At 32.7% G+C, this 23,499-nt stretch overlaps 4 protein-coding genes across 6 annotated transcripts; 3 read left to right on the top strand and 1 right to left on the bottom strand.

The window, feature by feature from the left end:
- The first annotated feature begins 603 nt into the window (after positions 1 to 603).
- On the top strand, positions 604 to 6,315 carry LOC123692342 (calcium/calmodulin-dependent protein kinase type II alpha chain). 3 transcript variants are annotated; one of them, XM_045637077.1, is made up of 2 exons: positions 604 to 891; positions 1,735 to 6,315. In XM_045637077.1, the coding sequence occupies exon 2, from the start codon at positions 1,812 to 1,814 to the stop codon at positions 3,342 to 3,344; it is 1,533 nt and encodes a 510-aa protein (XP_045493033.1). In that variant the 5' UTR covers positions 604 to 891; positions 1,735 to 1,811; the 3' UTR covers positions 3,345 to 6,315. The 3 variants fall into 3 exon arrangements, with proteins under 3 accessions (XP_045493033.1, XP_045493035.1, XP_045493034.1); XM_045637079.1 differs by lacking the exon at positions 604 to 891 and adding an exon at positions 1,015 to 1,405; XM_045637078.1 differs by lacking the exon at positions 604 to 891 and adding an exon at positions 1,455 to 1,476.
- A 346-nt stretch (positions 6,316 to 6,661) lies between these two features.
- Positions 6,662 to 7,837, bottom strand: LOC123692344. Its single transcript, XM_045637080.1, has one exon. It carries the CDS (start codon positions 7,656 to 7,658, stop codon positions 6,702 to 6,704), a length of 957 nt encoding a protein of 318 aa, XP_045493036.1. The 5' UTR covers positions 7,659 to 7,837; the 3' UTR covers positions 6,662 to 6,701.
- A 1,394-nt stretch (positions 7,838 to 9,231) lies between these two features.
- LOC123692805 (protein aurora borealis) lies at positions 9,232 to 14,568 on the top strand. Its single transcript, XM_045637600.1, has 8 exons — positions 9,232 to 9,417; positions 9,510 to 9,674; positions 9,881 to 10,017; positions 10,090 to 10,175; positions 10,991 to 11,170; positions 12,193 to 12,408; positions 13,224 to 13,518; positions 13,600 to 14,568. Exons 1-8 carry the CDS (start codon positions 9,293 to 9,295, stop codon positions 14,424 to 14,426), a joined length of 2,031 nt encoding a protein of 676 aa, XP_045493556.1. The 5' UTR covers positions 9,232 to 9,292; the 3' UTR covers positions 14,427 to 14,568.
- Positions 14,569 to 15,898: 1,330 nt separating this feature from the next.
- On the top strand, positions 15,899 to 23,146 carry LOC123692751 (pancreatic lipase-related protein 2-like). Its single transcript, XM_045637541.1, has 11 exons — positions 15,899 to 16,391; positions 16,540 to 16,657; positions 18,494 to 18,641; positions 18,893 to 19,054; positions 19,248 to 19,343; positions 19,459 to 19,606; positions 20,121 to 20,344; positions 20,649 to 20,814; positions 21,732 to 21,870; positions 22,236 to 22,427; positions 22,894 to 23,146. Exons 1-11 carry the CDS (start codon positions 16,289 to 16,291, stop codon positions 22,976 to 22,978), a joined length of 1,581 nt encoding a protein of 526 aa, XP_045493497.1. The 5' UTR covers positions 15,899 to 16,288; the 3' UTR covers positions 22,979 to 23,146.
- The last annotated feature ends 353 nt before the right edge of the window (positions 23,147 to 23,499 follow it).

Below are 23,499 nucleotides of genomic sequence, written 5' to 3'. Positions count from 1 at the left end.
GGATAATTAAATAGTGAATAAGTATAGGTTATAGGTTTCTATAACTATAAGTATAGAAACCTATAACTTAGAGATTATAATATAGGTAAGTATAAATAAAAAAAATACATTTACATACAAATGAATAAAAAAAATATTATATAAAAATTACAATTCATAATTAATTCATCGTCAAATATCAACATAAATAATAAAGAAGTATTAAAGAATTAACCACTTGAGAAGGAAAATTATCCATGCATAAATAATTATTAAAAGTAGACACTAAATAGGTACATGCTAATAAATTTATAATACGATATCACGACAAAATTAATATAGGTATTATAAACTATTATTTTCTGTAACGTATCAATTATATTTTAACACGTTTAAAATTAACCCAAGTTAAATTATAGTACTTATTAGACAATTTGCGAAGAAAACAAAAGGATAGACAGAGATAACATTACACAAGCTAATTGACTATTAATACTAATAATATTCATATAAAAAGAGCCCACAAGATGGCATTACTATCGAGTCCGTATTCTCTCTGCTGCTGCGCTACTGTATCGATTTTAGGTTGACTTCTCAGTGTGAACATACGTAAAAATTCAGATGTTAAAAACGTAAATACGCTTGTTTTAGGCATCTGTTGTCGCTAGCAAGATTTTTTTATAACTTCACTTTTGAATACCGAACCTACAAATATTTTTTCAGACGCGAAATCACTTTTAAACGAATTATAGTTAAAATCGTTTTCAAGGATCATCGCTCTGGCAACTCATAATGTCTATGAGTTTGACCCCGAAGCTCGTGTCCGGAGCAGAAGGAGAGTGTGGTGTAGGGCTAGGCCCTTAGTTTTCTATCTCCACTACGTTAATATTGTGTAAAATGGGCACATAATAGGTAAATAATTTTACCAATAAACGAATATATCGTAAACAAATTCCTCAAATATATATCGGTAGACTTTGTTCTCATTATTAAAAATACTTCGGGAGCTCGTACGAGTTACTATTGCTAAGAATATCGTTTAAAGTTGCGCACTGATCATACTATTTCTATGATTTTTAAATATTAATAATTGTGTTTATAGAATGGTAGAAGATATTGGATTTACATGTTTAAACCTATAAAATAAAACGCGTTAATATGGAAATACGTCCTCGGAATTTTGGTGAATGTGTTGAGACAATGGTGTATCGATTATTTTGCGCTAACGAAATGTCATCCCAGTGTCGTAGTGTTAATATTAGAAGTCTATGTTTGTGATCGTGATAACTTTTGCCTAGGCATCAGTGTATTTTAATTTCGGGTTTGCAATCTTGTTCATATGTGTGACTAAATCAATGATAGTGTCAGCACCGCATAATTTTACTGATTATGATTACAAGACCCAGAGGAATTCTTACAAAAAATGGTTTAGTAGCATGTTTCATCGCGTTATTTGAATTGAAAAATAGGTAGTGATGTTAAAATGTGGAATATGTGGTAAAACTTTAATAAATGAATTTCTTATATTAAGTAATGATAAAAAATTCAATTACCTACCTACCTATCATGAAGATCTACTAGACGGCCAAAATATTTCAGTTTCGTCAATTTAAACTGTAACACTGATTTAATACTATAAAGTTCAGGAATTTTATTCTATTCAGAAGTTGTTGTAATTTATAAATACCTATTTTACACTTTATTATTATTTCAATCGCAAAATGTAATTTAACGTATTGATTGTTTTTGTTACAGTTACCAGTGAAACGCGAAGTGTGTGCTCAAGATAATTATTAGTGATTATTAAAAGCAGGTAAAGTATATTAGCAAAAATGGCCAATCCAAATCGCGAAAACGTTAGCACTCGGTTTTCGGACAATTATGAACTGAAAGAAGAATTAGGCAAAGGTGCTTTTTCTATCGTACGTCGAGCTGTTCAAAAATCCACAGGACATGAATTTGCAGCCAAAATTATCAACACTAAAAAGCTGTCTGCGAGAGATTTCCAGAAATTGGAAAGAGAGGCACGAATTTGTCGAAAACTTCAACATCCTAACATCGTAAGGCTTCATGACTCTATTCAAGAAGAACATTTCCATTACCTCGTATTTGATCTTGTGACCGGAGGAGAATTGTTTGAAGATATTGTAGCACGAGAATTTTATTCAGAAGCTGATGCCTCTCACTGCATTCAGCAGATATTAGAATCTGTACATCATTGCCACCATAATGGTGTAGTACACCGGGATTTAAAACCTGAAAACCTGTTATTGGCTAGTAAGGCAAAAGGTGCTGCTGTAAAATTAGCTGATTTCGGATTGGCTATTGAAGTACAAGGCGATCAGCAGGCATGGTTCGGCTTCGCAGGTACTCCGGGATATCTATCTCCAGAAGTTCTTAAAAAAGAACCATACGGTAAACCAGTGGATATATGGGCTTGTGGAGTTATCTTGTACATCTTGCTTGTTGGATATCCTCCATTTTGGGATGAAGATCAACACCGATTATATGGACAAATCAAGGCTGGTGCTTATGATTATCCGTCACCAGAATGGGACACAGTAACGCCCGAAGCTAAAAGTCTTATCAACCAAATGTTGACTGTTAACCCAAGCAAGAGAATTACTGCTTCGGAAGCCCTAAAGCACCCATGGATCTGCCACCGTGAGCGTGTTGCATCAGTTATGCACAGGCAAGAAACTGTGGACTGCTTGAAGAAGTTCAACGCCCGTCGCAAACTTAAGGGGGCAATATTAACAACTATGCTTGCAACTCGTAATTTCTCGGGAAAATCCATGGTGAACAAGAAGGGAGATGGATCACAAGTAAAAGAATCAACTGACAGCAGCACTACCCTAGAAGATGATGATCTGGACAAAGATAAAAAAGGTGTTGATAGGGCATGCACTGTTATATCCAAAGAACAAGATGAGGATGGTCTAACAAAAGCTGATTCATTTGGAAAAGCTCGCGGTGACAGCAATGCTTCAATGCGCCGTGCGGAAGTAATCAAAGCCACAGAAATACTTTTAGATGCTATAAATAACGGGGACTACGATACATACTCCAAACTCTGTGATCCACACGTGACTTCGTTTGATCCAGATTCACTTGGTAACTTAATAGAGGGTGTTGAATTCCATAAATTCTTTATTGATAACACTCCCACGAATATTAAAACTAACACTACTATCCTTAACCCGAGAGTACATCTTCTGGGAGAGGATGTCGCTATTATTGCGTATATTTGCGTTACACAGAGCGTAGATTCCGAAGGTAGACGTGCTACTTACCAACATCAGGAAACTCGTATTTGGCACAAACGCTACAACAAATGGACTGCCGTTCATTTCCATCGCTCCTAACTAGTCCCCTCCAAAAATCACTCCATCCTGCCAGAGGAAGATAATGGTAAAAGAAAGTTAGCTATATGCAATGGAGATGTAATTCCTACCATCGTTACTTTTCATGAGTAAAACGCAAAATTGTGTCATCCAAACCTTATGGCGGAGTGATATTATAGTCGTTTGAAAAATATCCATTCTGCTATAAAATTACACGAATTTTATTAGAATTCTTATTAATCTCAAGGTTAAGTTAATTACATATTAAAGATAATTAATGTCTTAAATCAATGTAAGCAGTTCGGATGCTATTTCCTACTTTATAATCAAATTCCAATGTTATGATGTGGCTATAATGTGACACTGATCAAATATCCAATGCTTAATGCTAGATTTTAGTGAGTGTTATGAAGTTGTGATCTCAGCCACAATCGAAAATGTCAACGAATAAAGAAATAATGGTAAAAGTAAGATCCTAAAAAAATCTCAGAAGAAATACCAGATCTGATAAATGTAAACCATAAGTACCCACCCAAACAAATCAGACATTTTAAAGGTTTAGAATTATTAGCACATTTCTCTATAAGTCTCTCTACATTTTTAACTATGAATGTTTTTGTCGTGCTTAAAATGGTGTTCTATTTGTTAATGAATACCTAGTTAGTAATATTTAAGTAATAAAAAATGCAGTTATTGGCACTACCAATCAGCACTGATGTACCTAACTTGTGGTAGTTATATATGTACTATATTTTAAATATTAATGTACAATTGTATAACTTTCATTCAAAAACCTACTATGTAAAAGCTAGTGTGCATTCATGGTCATTATCTTTTTAAGTGATTATATCAATTTGTCAATTTTAGATTTAAATACCGCTTTGCTTGAAATTCTGTACAATTTGTCATTTTATATTGATGTTGTTAAAGTTGTTAATTATTATTATAATCACCTTTCATTGCAACCTTTTTATGATTGTTTATATTTTATTAAAATTTAACACCTAGCTTATAGGTAGTATAAAACTTCATAGTGACAACTGTGCATGATACCAGACTGTATAAGGGACTTACAATTTATGAAATGGAGCTTGGAACGTGATATTAATGTGTATGTTTTGTGATTGAAAATGCACAGTTTCACTTATGGAATATGCTATAAACCATAAGTCTGCAAAACTCACTTATTCCTAGAAAACTAAATTAGATATAAATAATATTTAAACACATTTCTACGGTTTTGTAAAATAATTTAGTATAGTTAGTGAAACCTTCTTTATTAATGACTTTGACAAAAAAATTGGAATTGTAACTATAGTGCTACTTGCATCCTAGATAAACTTATGGTGATAATTTAATTGTATTCAGAGTATAGTTGTGCCATTACCATTGAATTTAGTGCCAATAACTGTAAACTAAAATGTATTCTAGTCTTTACTGTTACGCATATTTAGTATTTAATCAATGTTTCGAATTAATTTTTAAATTATACAAACATATTTACTTACAAATATATATGTAAATAGAAATTAATTTGCACATTAGCCTGTTTGAGAGTGTTATCATTTTATTAGCTTTTCTCAATCATTATTGTTCTAATAATTTATGTTTCTTTTTTGTTATCTCATGTAGTTATAAGTTTTATTTTTTTATCATGTTTGCATGAACATTTTATTATATATTTTACATTTGCTTTGAGTGCTAACTTACTATGAAAATAAATATTTACTCTGTTAAAGCACAGCTGATTATTTGTTTTTTGCATCACAAATTGATTAGCTTATTTTAACCCATTGAGCCCCCAGCGGCCCGGATGGTCCACGACACAATAGATTTTCTATTGTGTCTGTGATTCCGGGGGCTGAGTTATTACGTAATAGAAGTAAAAATTATAAAAATTTCCAAAGAATAATCTCAAAAATATTACTAATTGTTACTAGTATTACTTATTCCTGTTTTATGAAATTATCTGTATCACTAACTGAATGGTTAAATTGATATTTATTTGCTTTAAAATAGTTACCTATTTACAATATAACTTTCATATCTGTAAATTTGTTGAAAAATGTTTTATGATACTAACTACATAGGTGTAAATAAATATTTATCAAATGAAACTTACATGTGCAATAAATTAGTTAAATCTTGCAAATATTCTATTATACTAAAATATACATTGATACATACCTAGACAATTCTACTATTGTTTAGTAGGTCAAAAACAGAAAATGCACAAATGTGATCGTCCTTCATGGCATGTTGTTTATTTTTATCCACTAAATTTATCCACTTTTCAAATAACATTCTTTTCTAACAATTTTTAAAGTTGTCCGTCAATTGCTTCTCACTTTTTACAATTTGTGCACTTTCAGGCTTGACTCCTTTGGAATTGGAAGATATTTAAATGTAGTAACTAGGTAATTTTCATCTATTGTTGTTAAGTTTTTATTATTATTTTATAGTCTTTCCATCTTTTCATGTATGATAATCAGCTTTTCACTTAAAAAATTGTTATATAAGAATTAATATTATGTAACATTTCTAAGCTGAAACATTATAAGTGCCATGCCATCTCTAAAATTGTATTTATTTTGAAACTTTTGACCATTCAGCTAGAAATAGTATTGAGTGCTATTAAAACAGTATTGTTCGTGTATTATTATCAAGTTATGTTAATTTTATTGTACTTAAATACGGAAGCAGTGATAACTTATCTCAGCTTTATTCAGCACTTTGCCTAGGTATGTTCAATTAGTTTCTTTTTAATGTTTAAGATTTAACCAAAGTGTTTCATTCTTATATGCACCTTTGAAATGATTTAAAATTTTACTAATTATAATCAAGGTGGCTAAGTTGTTGTAGCATAATAAAAAATGTGAAAGTGTAGGTGTATTGAATATTTGTCAGTATATTTCTATTCAACATAATTTCTAAAACCTCTGCATTGCCGATTATATTGTAACACTCTTTAAAATAAAGTTCTTTTGATCTATTTGTGTTAATATTTTTAACCAACTGTATAATTTAAGTGTGTCATGACTACACATCTTATTCAATAAATTGCAATACTTTCAAGATCATTAGATCACTGTCCATCTGTTACTAAAACATTACATAATGTAAAATGGTATTTAATAAGGCCCTGCCTGTATGTAATTGGCAAAAAATCAATCTAAATTACTTATTAAAAGTTACCCAATCACAACCCCTGTTCTACTAATTACACTAAAACAAGTCGAAATTCAAATTAGCTAACTAAAAACTACATACTTACATCCGTTTTCATACTACAATACTAATTAAATACACTTATCTACTTCTAAAATAATACAACATTCTATTATCAACAACTTTAATAAAATCCTTCATACCTTAAAATCATAATATGTTCAAATACTTCATTTTTTGGTGAACACTTTTACAGCCATCTTGAAAAACATTGAAATTTTTTAAAATATACTTGAATTTTTCTTCACTAATTTCTCTTCCTCCTAGTTCATATTCAACACATTTTCTGAGAGTACTTTCATTTAAACTATCAAATTCTATGTATTCTATTACATTGTCGTCATTTTCACTGAAGCTCTTCATTTCTGATTTTGTCAAAGTTATACATTCAGACAAGAATTGTCCATTTGTTATATCACAATTATAAACTAATATAATCGTTATATTTTTATTCAAATTTTTAGTCTTGGTGATTAAATTTGATATGTTATCTTTAATTTTTGATGTATCATTGTTTTTAAGATCGTCAATAACAACAATAGAGTTTTGGCACAAAGTTAATCCTAACAGAAGGTCTGTTGTGAACACGTCCACAAAAGTTGGCATGGTATAATGATAAACATTGCTGAAGTTCATGATATCTTCTAAAATTAATGACACAGTTAATGTTTTTCCGACACCAGTCCCTCCATACAATATTAAAATTTTATTCTTATCATGTCTTCTTAAAGTGTTAACAATTTTATATGAAGCAGTTGATTGTCCATAAAGTCTATTTGAAATTTTATTACTTAACCTTTCAATGTTTAGACTACTATGACATTTAAAATTTGCATTTATTTGATATAATACACATGATATCAGCAATATTATTATTCCTGATACGTAAATATATTGCGTCCGTTTTCTGGAATTTGATTTAGTTTCACTCAGATGGACCACCAATTTTTTAAATGATGTAGATAGTCTCGGATTTGAATAAGTAACTAACTCTGTTGTATTTTCTTCTCTGTTCGGAGCAGGGTCACTATATGATATGTCCATTGCATTTACAGAATTTGAACTTAAATCTATATCCATTGGCTCACAACTTGTATTACAATCCATGTCGATAAAACTTGACTACCTTTCTTGTTTGTAGTCTTATCTCTCGACTCTCAAGTTCTTAAAAAGTTTCAGAAGTTTTAAGAGTGTTTCATTCTCCTTAATACAAAATTCCAATGATGTCCAGTAATCAGTATTTATTAAATAAAGACTATGATTGTAATAATAAATATTTTGTATGAATAATTGCTCTAAATTCTGAATTCAACGAACATTAATGTCAATGTCATAATGTGTCAACTGTCAAGTGTGATCATATTTTTATTACTACAGATTATGTAAGTAATATAGAATATAATAAATATTTGTTAATTTGCATTGCTGGGTTCGATGTAGCATGGAATTTATAAAACCTAATTAATATACCTACACACAAATCGATTTACTATTACAAGTGGTTATATCCTCTTTGTTACTATTATTCCAGACAACTAGTCCACTTCCGAGAGTTTATAATTTTAAAATTATTTTGTGTACGGGTAGCTAAGTTGTAATTTAAATATAATTTACTTACCAAGGTTCATATTCAAAAATTAAAATACATTTGTTTATCATATTGTTGTATAATAGATAATAGCATTGCAATAATTTACCTACACTTTCACTTGTTTTTTTTTTTATTACAGACAATAGGAATGCATTCTCACGGAATATTTTTAGTCTCCTCCTGGAATTAAATCTTATTGCCGATCTCCCAAAGGCTCTTGTTCTTGTAATGAGTGTGCTCGGTGTGCTCGTTCCTTCATCCAAATGTCGTATAGTATAGAATGGGTTCGATGTGCCATTGCCAGAGCGCTTGTACGAATTAAATTTATTCGTAACAACTCGTATTTATTTTTAAACTAACTTTATTCCTGGAATTAAATCTCCATTTTTGAAGTGAAACTTCTATATCGAGGTTGGAAAAAAATTAGTGTAACATTTCGTCACTAGTACACGCACACATTTTTTTTTTCATTTTTTTTAATCTCATGCATTATTCACTTCGTCAAAGAGGCAGTAATAATATCTTTATTTTCTCTTTAGTTTTTACTTCAAATAGTTAGGGAGGCGAGGTAGCTAAATGGCGTAATTCAACGGCGCCGTCGCAAAATCGAAAGATAAAATAATTAATTCGAAAAGAAAAGCTTATAATATGGTAAAAACCATTTTAGTGGTGGGTTTGGCGTGTACGCCAAATTTCAAAAATTTTCAAAAATGTTTAAAAAATCAGTTACTTTGGCATTCTCGAGCGCGTCAGATATTCATACTACGTATGCCCCAAGTGCCTCTGATAACAACGGTATACTAATCTATCGATTTGCGTGGTGGGGCTAGGCATATAAATAATTCAAAAATGCAAAAAAAAAATTTTACTCGAGCGCGTCAGATTTTCGGAAGGGGTTTTAAACTGCCACGCTCAAGTATTACCGAAAATTCCCCTATTCGCCTCCCTATCTATAAAAGGTATTTAATTTTTAGACTGTTTGTCTATGCCGTCCTTACCATTGCCTAACCATAGATAGCCTCGGCGACTCAGCTCGGCGATATAAAAAAATAAGGTGTCAAACCCACAGAGTACTTTTATATAGTCAAACCACAAATGCCAAATTGGAGCATTTACCGTTTATTATTTTTTAAATTTCGTTAGGTTCAAAATGAGTGATTTCAAAAATGAAGATTTATCAAATACAAATAATAAATGTACACCTCAAAAGAAAAATAAAGTGCGTAATCCTTTTGATAAAGTGCTAGTAGAAAATCTTCATAAACCAATATGCAGGTTTGTTATTAATTATTCTAAATTGTAAATTAGTACATAACTAGGTATTTGTAAATCGTGGTATAATATTAATACCTTAAATATTTATACAGCCCCGGTATGTGCAAAATGTACAAAAATAAATCGAGCGGTTCGTTTCGATGGGACATAGACCAAGCATGTACCTTAGTTCCTACAGATATTATCGTATGCAATAGCCAGTTTGAGCCGTCCCCAGATCCAGCGTTGGAGAAGATCGCTGAAGAAGCTACTGAGAAGTGAGTCCGTCGAAAATAATATTCATTTTACGATTACTAGATGTAGATTATATTATATTGTATAAGTAAATAGCCCTAAGTTTTAATTTAACATTAACAAGTTCATTGAACTGAATATTAATAAAAAAAATTTGAAGTACCTTACCTGATGATTGTTAACTCTTCATGTTGATGCCACTTTTTTACAATATTTTTTCATGTTTTAGATTCTTTTCCCAAGAGTTAGTTTTACCAAGTCCTATGGAGTCATCAAAGAAACTGCAACCTTTATTACAAGCAACATCTTCAGATTCTAGCTCCAATGTATCTAGTCTTGCGAAAGAGTTAAAATTTGTGAAAAGTGGTAAGTGTTTATAAATCCAATGTTAATACATAACTGCTTTGCTGTTTCATTAATTATAACAAATAAATTTAGTTTCAGTTCAAACAACGCTAACATTACCACCAACACTCCCTCCTGAATTAGAGAGCATTTTACAACCATTCTGCACATTTACACAGGTGATTAGTCATTATGTTATTTGTATAACAATAACAAGACATTGTTGTTATCATTAATTATATACTTACATGATGGAATTTTGTAATGCCAAGGAGGGAATACTCTTTATTCTGTAGATACAGAACTTAACTCTTAATTTTCAGAAATCTAATAATACAGTTTTCATCCTTTAAAATATAATATAATTGAATGTTTCCTTTGACTAAAATTTCCCCCTGGTGGCATTATGAAATTCCTTTAAATGAAGTACATATTAATATGTGTTGGTATAGTTAATATTATATCAGTATAAGAACTTGTTGGGCATGGCTTAATTATATAATATGATTAAGCTTATGTTTAAATTTTAATGATCTAAAGTTAAACAATTTTTTCATTCAAGGTTTCAATACATTGGGGCTGAGATTTGTTATTTAATAAAACAACTAACTAGTTTACTTCATTGTTGTGCTTTTAAATACCTTACTTATAATAATGCTAACATATTGTAAAATGAACAATTTTTATTCTTGTGTACTGACTTGTTCAATTTAGTGAGGCAGGAGAAGGGTCAACTGTTGTATCATTACTGGATAATTTATTTATCTTAGGTGTTACAGATATTTTACATACTAAGCATGTAATTATGTTTGTTTATTTTTTGTAATGTAAGAATAGTTTTGTGTTAGTTATATAAATTTAAATTTATTGATTTTTATTTATTTAAAGATTAAAAATTAATAAGAACACCCATTACAAAATACACATTCGGCACATTTACTTTATTATAAATAATTAATCAATACATAAGCTTAAATAAAGCATTCAATTCCAGGAACAAGCAATGTTTGATGAGTATGAAGTCACAGCAAACGGTTCATTGCGTAGAACATTGTTCTTTGAGGAGCAAAGTGATCATGATGACTCGGAGCATACAGATGAAGAAGTTAGCAATGAAAAGCGGCCACCATCTAGCTATGAAGAACATACGCCAGTTGTATTCAGCCCCGATTTGGTAAGTATATGTCAATTTAGTATAATTTAATTTTTTTTTGTTTGTTGTAAAAACCTAGCTGTAAACGCACCATTCTATTGTGACACATTAAAGTTGGATTTCCAATAGAACTTAATCAAAACGGAAATTTAATTTTATTTTTATACATATTATATGTTCATAATGCCCCGGCCACAGAATGCTCCTCGCTCTCGTTATTCGCCGCGACATTGCCCTCTCTGGCCACACACGGCTCTACGCGTGCGATTAATCGCGACGATCGTCACTTGTCATTTGCTTTGTCTCACGAAATGGACGTTGAAACGGTGGCAGCGTGCGCGCTTTGCATTTTTAGTAAAGCTAATTATATTAATGGAGTAAAAAGAAATATACATCGTCGTCGTCGTCCTCAAACATAAAAAAAAAAAACATTAACAATTTTTCATTTGACCATTCTATGCTTGGCGACAAATAATTTCCAATTTTGCATACGTGAGCGTATTGCGCGAGCGCTCGATGCGGACTGCGATCGCGCGAGTATGTGGCCAGGCACTCGTACTCGTATTGCCAGTCCTTTGACTCGCGCGCAAAAACCGACCAAGTAGGGAAGCAGTGAGCAGGACGATGAGCACGACGAGTGGCATGACGAGTAATGTTGCCACACTATGTCTCTGCCTACTTACCTCGTTACTTCCCATACCACTCGTCGAGTGTGTGGCCGGCGTATAAGATATATTCTAATTATGGAACATTATTATATCTGTATTTGTAGATCTATTGTATTTTTTTTTTTCATAATGTAAAATAGATTTTTGTAGTAACACTTTCTATTAATCTCTTAACAAAATACATTTTGAAATTGCAACACATTAGACACTGTAATTTACTATTAATATGTTCAAAGTATAAATAGTAGGTACTTAAGGATTTTTTTCTCCCTCTCTTTAGTTTTTTTATTGAACGCGTTTACTTCAAAAGCATCTGTAAATAAAACTGTTCTTAATTTTTTTACATGTGTACCATTAATCAACAATTACTTCCAGAGTTGTGACTTTATATCAAAAGGTATGAAGCGCACATTTGGGACTCCTCTGCAAGCTGGTTCGAAACACAAACCATACAGGAATAAAATATTAGATGTGGTTGACTTTGAACCATGTTTCAGTCCTATTGAATTCAGAACTCCCAAAGGTTCAGCGACATCGTCTTCACTTGCGTCATCATCGATTTCACCTGTAACAAAAGTCAGCGATGAGGAGGTAAGTTTTTGTCTCATTGTTGCATTGGTGTAAGTCACCCTACTACACCATCTCGTAACATGAACATATTTCGTGTGCTTTGATCAAGTTTATATTATATTTTATATTTCATATAAAAGCAAAAGGCCTTGTTTTCGTGGGAACCATAATTTTTTGAGTATCAGTTAATCAATATTGTTGATGATAGAAGAAAATTTCAATACTCAACCTATCGATTTGTTGCTTAACAAAATATGATAACTATACTATATACGAGTTTTAAGACCTCCATTGTTCCATCACCAAACAACACGGCTCGCGCACGCTTTCAGATGGGAATGCGACGTTGCCAAACCGCTGCGTGCAGGAGGCGAATCAGTAAAATATGGTTTACGCGTAATATGATACCATTCTAAAACTGTCTCATTTATTTCTCTCATTTTACACTTATGATTTTAAGTTGGAATTGCAGACAAATTAAATGGATCCCTTTATATACGGCTTATCGATGTACATGTGTTCTAGAGACGCCCGTGGCCCGTGTTATGATTGTTTTTGTTTCTAATACCTACATAGACATGGTATGAGATGGTGTGGTAGGTCAGCTCCTTAAGTGTTACTAGGAATGTATCTGACATGATATTTAGTCAAACAGTTAAAAAAATTTAATATCAAGATTTGTTAACATTCTTGTCTTTCAAAAACTTGTACATTATTGTAAGAAAAGGAATGGAAAGTAATTTTAATAGTATGACATAAAGTTATATTTACTTGAATATCACAATATTAGAAATACATTAAATGTCAATGAACTTACATACTTCAAATATTTTTAGAAAAACAATTTCACCTCACCGGAATCAGAAGCTATGGCAACGTGTCTTGACTGTATCGTTTCGGAACCAGACGGCGAAAAGAATGGCGTGTGCTTCTGCAAAACGACGCCCAATAAGTCTATATTAAAACGGAGTACGTCGCTGAAAAACTCACCGCCTAAAAACAAGAGAGGATCCTCGTTGTCGGAGAAACGTAGTCTCAGTATGTCGAGCTTGCATCGCAGTCGATCTGTACAGAAATTAGATTTTAGTATGGACATGAGTGTCGACGAATCATTTCACAACACTTCACAGGGTAAGTTTTTAATACAAATGTATATATATGCATGCATGTGTGTTGAATTTTTTGGTATTTATGATGAATTTATTTTGGCAGGATCAGAAACTACCTCACCAGACAGGAAACAAGTGACTTGGTTCCTCGAGACTGACACAAATGTCAAACAGTTAGCTAAGTTAGATTCTTTTAAGGGGCAATCTCATGATATCCAGTCTTCCACAAGAATAAACTTATTAGATGAAACTCCCATTAAGGGCAAACGAAGGACTAATGTCGCCCATGAAATTAGCAAAATACGTGCACAGGCTACAGTTAGCCCGTTGCATATGTCCTTGGATAATAGTTTAGATAATTTTGATATACCTTTTAGTATGGAGGACAAAAAGATAGACTTTAATACCATTGATCTCAAATTCTTGACTGAAACCGTGTCGGAATACGAGCACAGTTCTAAAAATACCACAAAAGTAGCAAGTGACTCTTCCTCAAGCTATAAGAAAGTCGATAGTGGATTTAACGAAAATACTTTTTACGCTTCAAGTTATTATGAAAGTGCCATAAAACCTTCAGAATTGACTATCACTAGTTTATCTAAGGGTAATAGTAGTAAGACGGCTTTAAAGGAAATTTCCAACGTAAATTGGATGAGAGTCGACAGTGGCTTCAAAGACGAAACGTCGACGGACAGTACTCAGTTCTATTCCAATGAAAGTTCTAATAAAAAAATTACTATTAATCATTTCTCTGACGTAAAATTTGATGATAAGGAAAATGAACTGAACGACGATATTGATAGAATTATTCCGCCCCCAAATAAAAACGATGCCATGTCTATTTCGGACTTTTTCAACGAAGATTTAACATTTACTTGTAATTTTTCTTCAACGCCGTCTAAAAATAAGTCACGTAAAGTCAATTCTTAATTATTTTATAGGAAAATTTAATGGGTATTTTATAACGCTTTATAAGTAATATAAATGTAATAAATTAGTAGGATAATTGTTTTTGTATAAAGTAATTTAATAATGGCTAATATATTATTGTCGTTTTCTTTAAAATTTCGATTATGTTTATAAAATACTAGATTTCCGCCCGCGGTTTCGCCCGCGTTTGCAAAGGAAAACCCGCAAAGTTCCCGTTCCCGTGGGATTTCCGGGATAAAAACTATCCTATGTGTTAATCCAAGTTACCCTCTACATGTGTGCTAAATTTCATTGTAATCGGTTCAGTAGTTTTTATGTGAAAGAGTAACAAACATCCATACATCCATACAAACTTTCGCCTTTATAATATACATATATTAGATAGATTAGATGTATGCTTCTTCTTATGTTTTCCGGCTATTTTATTAATCTTATTTTCTGTCCTGATGACTGATCCTTTTTCAGTATATGACGTTTTTAGGAAGTACAGTGTGTACTTTGAAGAAAATTTCATTTTGAAATGACTGTGTATGTATTTAGAAAAAAAAGCATTGAAACGACTTGCGTATATTTTTATATAATTTTGATAAGAAAAGTCTCGACGCAATGCCATTATTGTGGATTGTTTATGAATTTGTTAAAGACTTGAGATGACCGTTTTTGCATGAGATTTTGTTTTGATAATTGCGTGTTTACTTCGATCCAAGTAATTTTTATTTTAAGCTTTTAAGACTGAACATTGTAGATGATATAAATAAATAAATAAATGTATTTTTCTAATGTAAGCGATTTCAATATTTTTTTCCTATATGATTATTTTATAGTTTTATAATATTATTATATATGCAGAAAATTCGATAGTATAACTGCGTATTAAAAATCCTGTTTAGATTTACCGTAGTTATGATAGATATAGCGCCCGGCAAACATCGTGGACAAAAAGTGCCGTAGTGGGGGAAGTTTGTGCATCAAGTTTTAGAACATTTTTATATGAGCAAGCTTCTCCCTCTACGCTAAAAAGTCATCGAGTTACGTGCCGGCAACTATACCCTATGTATTATTATTGAAAATCACTGTTTATAAAACTTCTTTTTCATTAAGAATTATCACAGTTGTATGAACTTTGCAAAAACAAAACAAATTTACTAATTAGTATACATTACTTATCAGAAAGTTGTAAAGATGACAACAAAGTCCGCTTTATTGTTTGTTTTATACAATGACGATTGTGACATCATTATTTTTACTATTTATCGTAAATAAGTGCCCTGCTGTGGAGATAACTAAGGTAGATCCCTGAATGATATTTACAAACAACAGCTATCTATAAACAATTACGAAAAATAAAATGAAAGAATGAATTTACTTTGTAATTAATCGATATGTGCTATAAATAGTAATTTCCATAACAATATTGCTATCCCAAATAGGTATCAAGATAGTTTATCGTCACGCGTACATGATACCGCGTGTGTCCAACCCGTAGTGTATCTGCACTAATAATATTTAATTACTCGAGTGCTTCACAAACTAACAGACCTCTCGTGCGTCAATCATATTTAACAAATAACCGCTCATTGATAACGTCGTAACCTCTGTTATCGGCATATCCCGGAACGTCTGCGAACTAGAAGCAATGCGGATCTATTAGGTAACAATGTCCAAGCAGATGAGTCTAGTGCATTTATGATTCTATATAAACAAGGAGCGTCTCGAAAACATTTCATTACGCTGACAATCGGACAATTAACAAGAGCGTTATTCGATACTCGGTCAGACACAGATCGCATTACATTAAGCGTTTTGTTATCGTCCATAGTGACACGTGCTTTGCCATACGAAAGTTCGCGTGAAAAATAAAAATGTATAACAGGACAAGTGCAACTCTGATGCTCCAAACTATAATGGTCTTAATGGACAAGCAGAATTCGACCGATGTTACCAACTTCCCGAGCTCCTTCTACGGTTAGTCAGTTCAAAGTATGATTTGCATGATCTGCATGGTAATGAGATGTCTTCACAATATAGTATTGTGTCGGACACAATTTGAATAGAATTATAAATATATGAAATAAAGATAATATGTAACATTAAATTGATTTTATATTTCAAGAGGATGCAGAGATAGAACGATGCTACAATGTATACGGGTGTTTCTCGAAAGCTTATCCTTGGACGGAGCACCGCCCTGATAATTACTTTCCTGCGCCGCCGGAATCTTTGGGAGTCAGGTAATAAAACCATGTTTTGTTTTCAATTGCCAATTTTCAAATTGCAATACTTCTAAGCCTTGATTGATTTTTCGATAAAGCTAAAAATAAGTAATGCAAACTACCTACCATATGAAAATTAAATGTTACAACAGCAGGAAGAGAGAATGAAAATAATTGTTTTGTTATTTAAAAAACAAACGAAAATCGTATAATATAAACAGTAACAAAAAAAAATGTGTGCGTGTACTAGTGAAACTTCTTTATGACCTTATTTTTCAAAAAATAATTTACTAATATGCAACTTTACAGAAATACGTCGAATCACGCGTGGTAGGGATAAGAAAAAGATTGCGCGTAACGAAAAAATGTTACACAAAATTTTTTCCAACCCCGATAAAGAAGTTTCACTTCAAATAATAATTGTAATTTAAATAATGTACAAGAAAAATAAACTGAATACTGTGCTGCTCTTTCGTTGCTGACAAAAGTGTTGAATCGGCTAATAATAAAACTAATTATGCAAGAGCCGGGCTTTTATACAACACTGATCTTCAGCAGCCTCTTGTGACATGGAGTAGAAAGTACTAGTGTAATAAATATATTAAATACTCAACCAATTTTACATGGGATCACGTCACTGGAGGCACCGCAGCTTTCAAATAAAAAAATAATTGTAAAAAATCGGTTCACACAGTGGCTATAAACCCAAAAAAATATAGTCGAATCGAGAACCTCCTTTTTTTGAATTCGGCTGAAAATAAAATATTATTCTAGTTTCGCTGTATAGGATTTAGATTATATTTATTTTATGTAATTCACAAAAGAAAATTTTCAATCTCTTTTTAATTATGTGTAACTAACTAGGTACTAAAGTATCATATCACTTTGAGGAAATCGATTTTCGGTAGAACTTGAGAATTTCAGAAGTTATAAATAAAGTACATATGTGATAACAAATAAATTTATATGTCCAATTATTATATTTATTATAGGTACCTATTCATAATATTTTGCAAACTATTTAAGTTCTTTTATCTCAGAGCAGAGTCCAGACGTTACTCTTACGACGTAAGTATCTCATGTTTCAAATTATAGCCGGTGTGCCCATACTCATCGCATCAAATAATTGAACTTGAAAATACCTATCAGTCATCTATCAGTCCATGATCATCGTGCCCGTATACATTGTTAGAAGAAAAATCAATTTAATTATTATTATGAATAGTATAAAACTTTGGAAAGTCCAAAATATATACAAAGAGCTTACGTACGGAGCCGAGTGACCCTTGACGGCCGTTGGGCATTACATTTTTACTTCGAATTTTCTTGATGAAAAATTATTTGGTAAAGTACCTACCACGTTGGTAGGTAAATTCATGAACTTGAATTAGAAATGGTACTAGTATTATAAAATAATATTTTACAGCACATAAGGCCACGGCCCTTAAACTTAATAAAATGATAGAAAGCCACGCCCCCAACAAAGCGGATCTAAATATTATTGCTAGTTGATACTTTTTGTCATTACCCTGGTATTCCCAGTACATTTTATCTATGTACTCAATGTATAGTCCCTGATAATAAAGGGGGCTCGTCCGTGACATCGATCTATCAATACGAAGACTAAACAAATATTTACGTCCCGTAGTTGCACTGTGACGTACCTATTATCACTATGATAAACTCGTTAACTAATTACTTGCAGTGTACTTTATTCTACATAAACATCGACCTTTGGACTGATGCGTATCGGTATGCAAAATAGTCCTGAGGGGCGAAGGGTTAGATAAAGTATCAATTGTAACAAAAAAACATCGCGAAATTTTTAATCGAGTTCTTTTTTATTTTTTATAGGTATGCTGTGTTTACAAGACGAAATAGAAAATTACCAGTGCTTTTACAAGCTACAGATGTAGAAAAAGTTCGAAATGCGAATATAGATCCAAGAGGACCTTTTTATTTCATTTCTCATGGGTTCCTTGATGGAGGTCATAAGCTATGGGTTAGTTTCTATTTATAATAATTCTGGATAATATGTTTTCAAAACATTAAAGAATAACAAGTTAATAAAAACACAATAATTTAAATCTGAAAGTGTGGTCTCATAACCCTTGACAATTTATTTTCAAAGGGAATCTATCGCGCATAGACTGATCAAAATGTAATGATGATAAAATTTGCAAACTAAAAAGCTTAACATCATCGATTATATTACCGTCATAGTTAAAAAAAATTACTGTGTATATTTCACAGATACAAAACATGGCAGATGCTCTTCTCAATTTAGAAGGGAATGAAGCGGCAACAGTCACTATAGTGGATTGGCGGCGTGGTTCCCAACCACCGTATGGTCAAGCTGTAGCTAATATACGACTTGTGGGGGTCATGACGGCACATCTTATACATACTTTCTATGTCAGTATATATTTTTAATTATTTTGGTCCACGTTGTAATAATGGTGCCAATAATGTAGATATGACAATTAGGTTCACATTAATTCATGTATTACATGTTCGAGTCAATGTACTAAACAAAAAAGAATTAACCATTTTATTAGTATGGTATTTATTTAAAAACTGTACTTCATAGATTTTATGTTAATTTCAGATAGAGCTGGGCTTATCAAACTTGAACAATTTTCACTTTATTGGTCATTCCCTTGGGTCGCATTTAGCCGGCTATTGCGGCCATTCCCTGCAAAAAGTAAGTGCTAATAATTAATATAATAATTGTTCGTGTGATATATCAATACATTATTATTTGTTGATTGGTGTATGCTAAGATACGATTAATTAAATTTATGTTTATTTTATTACAGAGATTTAATCTCAAACTAGGACGGATAACGGGTCTAGACCCCGCGGCGCCATACTTCAGTAATACCGTCACTTTAGTACGGCTGGACAGATCTGATGCTGAATATGTCGATATTATCCATAGTAATGCGATGCCGCTGTACTTTTCAGGTACTTATTTCGTTGCTATAAAAATAATTTGGAATTATTCATAAAATATTTACTTAGTTATAATATTTTTCATTTATTTTATGAATTTCTATTATTGTGCATTCTAAAAAAATTACATAACGATGGACACCTTGGACGTAGTTAATATGTTGGACCAACATATTTAACAAAGAAAAAAAAAACAATTCCTGCCCAGAAACCCAACCCGTTAATTCAAATAACTCACACACGCACTAATATAACAATACTCAATACTTAATAAGGACATCTGTTTGTTTTTGACTCGTGAGAAATCTGTCGCGTGACTCTTATATAGATAAGAGTGTGTAGACACACATTAAAATAACTAGCCTTCTTCGACAAATGTGCTATCTTAGAATCTATCGAAAGAACTTTTCAAATCGGACCAGTAGTTCCTGAGTAATCTCAGCGCGTTTAAACAAACAAACAATCTCTTCAGCTTTATCATACTAGTATGGTTGTACTTAACATAATATCAACGATGAAATTCCAGGTTTTGGCATGTCAGAACCGATAGGCCACGTAGATTTCTATCCCAACGGTGGTTCTACACAACCGGGATGTAAGGCAGAAAATGCGGGGAACCAACGGTCGGGCGATATGTATCAACAAGTTGCGAAATTTGTTGCGTGTGACCATGAGAGGAGTTATGACTTCTTTACAGAGAGCATTGCGCCGAGTTGCCCGTTTATGGCTATTCAGTGTAAATCTTATGAGGTGAGATGAATTTATCTTAACAGGATGTAACTTATAATGTGTAGTTTTGGATGTTATATAATTAATAAAGTTATTGACTAGAACGACGACGCTATAGCGTAACATGCACAAAGTCTTTTTAGATTAATACAATAAATGCGTTATTCAAAATTATTTATTTCTTCCTTTTACAATAAAAGTTATTAATACAATAAATAAGTGTAAATAAAGAATTATCTGCCAAAACGGCCCACTATCTTGTAAAAATAAATGATATTTCTACTTTATAACTATTAACTTCTAACCCGCTTACTTATCATTACAGGCATTTCTAGAAGGCAACTGCACAACATGTGACAATAAGCACCTATGTATACCCGTGGGTCTTCACTCCCAAAATGTGTATAAGCGGCTACAAATGGGCGGACTAGTGGATTCCAATTCTAATGTCGCTCTTTACGCTTTAACTGGCAATACGAAACCATATTGCAGTAAGTTGAAATATATTTGTAAACTTTTTTTATTAGTACACACACACACACACATAAAACACACACCACAGAACGTACCACACGTACCACAGAACACATAAAACAGGTTAGAAAGGAATAGGGACTCATTTGTTTAAATAAAAACTACTAAACTATGCAATCACGACTATTTCGTTATAAACGCAATATAATACGCGAACGCCTATGCAATGCAAGCAATGTATGCGCGCCAGCCCCGCCCGGGCACTCGGCAGCACTCGGCAGCATGCCGGGCACTCGGCTAGGGTGTGATGTGCCGTATCTAATTGGTCACTGCAATGGTGGCAGGTGGGGGCCGGTTCCCGACCTATCCTGTGCAGGTAGCTGCCAAAGCATCCGTGTCCTGACAGGACCTGCACAAGCCGGTAACTGAGTGACCCCCACCTTCTCTCTGCCCACTCTCTGAGCACTGGACTAAGCGCGCTGAGAGTCCAGGCCCCCACGCAAGATGAGTCAAGTTCCTGACGCCATTTGAGGAACACCGCGTCGCGAGCCTCTCGCTTCCATCTTTCTAGCGTTTCAGTGGACAGTTCTTCGTCCCTCTCTCTATTACCTCCGCTCTATGCCAGTAAACTTCCGCCAGGGCGGCCGCTTCAAGATACCAGGGTGCAGTACCGGCTATGGCGCAAACCGCGTCGTAAGATACGGTGCGATACGCCCTTGCAACCCTAACGCCGCCCTCGTGCCCCTTCTAACTTCTTTTACATGCTTTGTGGTACGTTATTAAAAAAAACGAAAATTGTACGTACATAAAAGTATTATATACGCAAATTTTCGTATTGTTTATATATAAATATAAATTGTTTATATATAAAATTATTTACATAAAAAAAATTACAAAAACCAATAAACTAACTATGTAATAATTTTATTTTCAGGAGTACACTACGAAGTGAAAGTGAAAGTGTCGAATTCAACTGAAAGTAACATCCACGGGCCCGATGTTGGCAAAGTATCAATAACATTGGTCGACAGAAATAATAATAAGAGCGATCATAAATTCCTGAACGATGAGCAGTAAGTATCGCGATCGCGATTTTGATAAACATGTACTAAAAATAGTCTTGTAGTGAAAGTTGCATACAATGTTTTGAGGAATAATATTTATTTGGTTCAGCAAGAGATGTCGTATGAGAAAAGTATTGTGCTTTTAAAAATCGAAGGACGCGGGTTCGATTCCCGCATCATGATCAATTTTTGTCTATTCTTTAAACTTAAAGAATAGACAAAAATTGATCAAATAATTATAAAATTGCCTTTTACACAAAATATTACGCTAAAAGCTACTACACTGCGTAATAAAAAATATTACTATTATGTTTATAAAACAAAAACATAGCTTGACTAATTAAATTTTAAAAATTGATATTTTTTTATTACAGAAAATATTACCGGCCTGGCGATACGCATACGAAATTAATGGCGTTCAAGGATACAGGTCATCCGCCTTTATCCGTTATCGTGGAATGGAAGTACGAAACCAATATATTGAATCCAATGACATGGAGATTACTCAAATCTTCAAGTCTTTATATTGAATATATAAAAATATCGTCGATTGAATATAATACTGAGTAAGTTTTTATGTTTTTTTATTAACTACTAGGTTTCCGTCCGCGGCTTCGCCCGCGCAGTCAAAGAAAAACTCGCATAGTTCCCGTTCCCGTGGGATTTCCGGGATTGCGTCATTTTCCCGGGATAAAAAGTAGCCTATGTCCTTTCTCGGGTATCAAAATACCAAATTTCATGAAAATTGGTTCAGTAGTTTAGGCGTGATTGAGTAACAGACAGACAGTTACTTTCGCATTTATAATATTAGTATGGATTGTAACTAATACTGAAGACAAGATAATATCCTTTTATTATGAAGAAAGATTACTTAATTGAAATAATTACTTATAACTTTCAATGCAAATTTGTATGAAATTTAATAGTATTGGTGAAATAAATCGTGATAACGTTATTAACTCGGAGATACCCGAAATATATAGTTAGCTTGATGATATGATTTTTATTTAATTTTCGTTGTTTTTTTTTCAGTATAACTGTTTGCCCGAAACAGAAGAAACCTGTGGTCGCCAACTTACCGACATTAATGAAAACTAAATACTGCATGCGAACATAGCCTTTATGGAAAACAAATTTTAACTTGAGCTTTATAAGAAATGCAAATTGACCCCAAAAAGTATTGCCATAGTATTTCATTTTTTAAGTTATGTTAACTATATTCTTTAAATATATGTCTATGTTATTCACATATTTTGTTTTAAGTAGGAAATTAAACAATTATTAATTAAATAAAAGTAGTTTTATTATTTGTGTGTTTGTATATAGAAATTATTAAGCTATTGCATAGCTTCTATCGCGAGCCTTGAGCGCGGGGACCGTATCCAGAAATTCCGTAACTAAAAAACCTCACGCTCCCCACTCAGACGGGCTCGGAGGTGTGGCTTGAAGGCATGCTATGCAATAGCTTTACCGCGGCAGTCCCCGAGTGCCACACGTCTTTTTTAATATGTGTTATTCTTACTGCAGTTACAGCTAAATTTGTTTAATAAGTCGTTTTGAAGGGAAACCAGAGTAACCACAGACACAATAGAAAATCTATTGTGTCTGGGACCGATTGGGCCGCTTGGGGCTCAATGG

This window comes from Colias croceus, chromosome 6 (genome assembly GCF_905220415.1).
Source record: "Colias croceus chromosome 6, ilColCroc2.1".
NCBI classification, from domain to species: Eukaryota; Metazoa; Arthropoda; class Insecta; order Lepidoptera; family Pieridae; genus Colias; species Colias croceus.
This window is presented reverse-complemented; position numbering and strand designations above follow the sequence as displayed.